Consider the following 3,178-nt stretch of genomic DNA (forward strand, 5'->3'; position numbering starts at 1 on the left):
GGTAGAGCCAAAACATCCTTGAGAAACCTGATCCACTGAGTTTCCTCAATATTTCCTGGGAAAAAATTAAACTCTACACTATGGAGTTAGTACAAAATCATGAATTTCAACAAAGATCAGAGGCAAAATTATGTTATAGGAAAAGGAAAATAATTTTTTTTCACTTACATGAAACCAAAACATTGGTGTTACTGTCATTCATCAGATACAATAAACAAGGAAAATATAAGCCGTTACTTTTGTGAAACTTGCCCTTTGCTTCAATACACAGCATATGTTTTCTTATGTGGGATGAATAATCACATTCTTCAAACAATGGTTTACAGGATTCTGTTTGTTGACTCATATTCAGAACAATTTTCACAGTGGGGCATGGATGTATGAGGAGAGGATTGTGCTGAACGTGAAAAAGGGATTTTGCAATCATGAATAGAATTTTAGTATTTTGTTACAGTTTCAATAAACTGGACCATTCCAGAATCGGGACTGTGCAAGCTCTTCTTGAACTCGACTAGAGCTAGAGTATTTGTGACCCGTGGCTCTGCTCTTGGCACTTTGTGTCAGGCCTTTGGTTTCCCGGGGCCATTATGACAGCCAGAGCTGAGGTAGGGATGGAGGGCGGGGCTGGCCTGGCCGGGATGCACTGTGACACCTGTGACATCACGGCGCCACTGTCACAACGGGGGCAGCTAGCAACAGGAGCAGCAGGTAACGCCGGCCCAGTCCAGCCTGGGCGAGCGGCGAGCATGCACGCACACAGGAGGCCGTGCTGAACGCCCAACGCCCAACGCTGAACGACGAGGGTCACGGCACAAAGGCCAGTGCCCGGGGAGCCGCTTCTCAGCGGGCACCCAGAGGCCGGGCCCTGGCGGGAGTGCCTTTGGCAGGGAACGGTGTGCCGCCGCTGCTGCGGCTGCTGGGGCAGCGGCACGGGCCTGGCAGCCTGCCGGCCGGCTGCCTGCCCGCCTCCTCCCTGCCTTCCCCTACCTGGGGCTCCCGTGCCCACTTCCCCCCATCAGTACCTCCCTCCCATCCCCACTCAGCCCCTGCTCAGCTCCTTGGGCGGCCATGTTCGCCCTTACCTTTGTCTTCCTGCTGGCGCAAGGCCTCCTCCAGTACCCGCGGCAGGCCGGCGATGGGCTGGACGAGGCCACGCGGGAGCGCATGCAGCGGCGCGCTGAGTATCTGGAGCAGCAGATGACTCAGCTGCTTCAGGAGCTGCAGCAGAAGGAGCTGGGACAGAATGGCGGGGCCTGGGGAGCCCTGCTGGCGTGGCAGTTCTGGGCGCTGACCGGCATCCTGGTCCTTCTCTTGGCGCTGTGGTTTGGAGTGGGGAAAATTCGACGCCATCCAGACAACAGTGGCCAGAAGGAGAGGTCCAGCAGCCGGCCGGTGCGGGAAGAGGAAGGACGGCACGTCGTTGCAAAGGAAGAACTAGAAAGCAACGGCGCCAACGTGGAAGAAGGAGACGGCACGGATGGAGATGAAGAGGGCAGCTGGGATGACACAGAGGCAGAAGGCGATGCCGAAGAAGCAGCAGAAGGCGAGGAGCAGGCAGAGGACGAAGCAGAGGGCGATGAGCAGGGGGAGGAAGCCAGCGCTGCCGCAGAGGAAGAAGAGCAAGACGGTGCAAGCGAAGACGAGGAGGAGCACCACGTCAACAGGGACCTGGAAAGCCTCTTAGAGGAGCGCCTACGGTTGCCTGGTGTGGACCTGGACCAAGGCTGCTCGGCGGTAATGGAGCTGATGGACAAACTGACACACGTCTTCAGACAAGGCTTGTCCAACAGCTTCTACCCAGTGCCACAAGAAGCCATCGGGGTGGGCAGTGCCTTTGAAGGCTGGAGCCCCCATGCACAAGACCTCGTGTACCGTGTGCTTGTGCCCCTGAGTCCTCCTCCAGGACACGCCTTCCACCTCGACACTGCCGGCATGCTGCGCAGCAACTTCTGTGTCCGTGTGGAGCTGCTGTGCACCTGCACAAGGGAGCAGCTGGGGGAGGACATGCTGTGTTTCCTCCACCATCCCGAGGAGGAGCTGAGGAGGAGACAGGACCCCAGCCTCCTGCACACCCTCTGCACTGGCGCCAATCTAGACGTGGAGAAGACTGTCCACTGGTTCCGTCGATCCGTCCGAGTAGCCTGGCTGCTGTTGCCTGAATCCCACCACTGGCGTTTAACGCCCCAGCCCTCCAGTCGCTCCTGCAAATTCCAGCTGAGCAAAGACAACGAAAGCTTTGTTGTTGAGATCGTCTTTGGAGTGCGGCAGGGAGACTCGGATGTCTTTGTGGGCAGCCAGCCCGCAGAAGGACGCCTCCCGAGCACAGCGTGGCTGGAGACGTACGCCGTGGCAGAGGCAAAATTCTTCAGGCACATTTCCAGGCAGGCCCCCCAGGACAGCTGGCACTGCAAGTGCCTGCAGCTGCTGGCGCGCTTCCAGACGGGCAGAGGCTTTTCCAGCTACGCCTTGAAGACGGTGGTGATGCACCTGCTGAACACCGTACCCCCGACGCAGTGGCGCAGGGGGGATTTCCGGCAGCGCCTGCTGGACATCCTCAGGTACCTCCACTGCTCGCTGGAGACCAAACAACTCCACCACTTCGTCCTCGGCAACGCCAGCTTGCCTCTGGAGATCAGCTTGCCCTCCGCCGTCCGCGATGCCGAAGCACCCAACCTCTTCCAGCACCTGGAGAGCCGCCCGGACGTCCACGCCGAGGCCGTGCAGGAGTACGTTCAGCTGCTCCATTGGATCAAGCAGCTGCTTCTGCACGGCCATTGAAAGAGAGAGAGTCTCACGCACACAGCTGTGCTTGTGGGGCCTCTCTAGATTCCCTGTAAATATTCCCCCCCTGTAGATAGTTCAGTTCTTAATACCCCGTAGTTAGTCCCTTTACTCAACTTACTAGTACGCCATAAGTTTAGTCCAATTCTTAATACCCTGTAGTTAGTTAATTTCCTTGATTCCCTAGTGCCGCTTAACTTTAGTACAGTTATTAATACCCGGTTGTTAGTCCCTTTACTTGACTTCCTAGTACCTCGTAACTTTAGCGCAGTTCTTAATACCCGGTTGTTAGTGCATTTCCTTGACTCCCTAGTGCCCTTTAACTTTAGTACAGTTATTGATACCTGGTTGTTAGTTCCTTTACTCAACTTCCTAGTGCCCCTTAACTTTAGTACAG

At 56.0% G+C, this 3,178-nt stretch overlaps 1 protein-coding gene across 1 annotated transcript; it reads left to right on the forward strand.

Annotated features, from left to right (window-relative positions):
- Positions 1 to 1,068: 1,068 nt before the first annotated feature.
- LOC310907885 (inositol 1,4,5-trisphosphate receptor-interacting protein-like 1) lies at positions 1,069 to 2,778 on the forward strand (the record flags this gene model as incomplete). Its single annotated transcript, XM_083858394.1, has 1 exon — positions 1,069 to 2,778. The coding sequence occupies one exon, from the start codon at positions 1,069 to 1,071 to the stop codon at positions 2,776 to 2,778; it is 1,710 nt and encodes a 569-aa protein (XP_083714520.1).
- Between the last annotated feature and the right edge of the window lie 400 nt (positions 2,779 to 3,178).

The sequence above is a fragment of the Zosterops lateralis genome (genome assembly GCF_965231275.1).
Source record: "Zosterops lateralis genome assembly, chromosome: 1".
Classification (NCBI taxonomy): Eukaryota; Metazoa; Chordata; class Aves; order Passeriformes; family Zosteropidae; genus Zosterops; species Zosterops lateralis.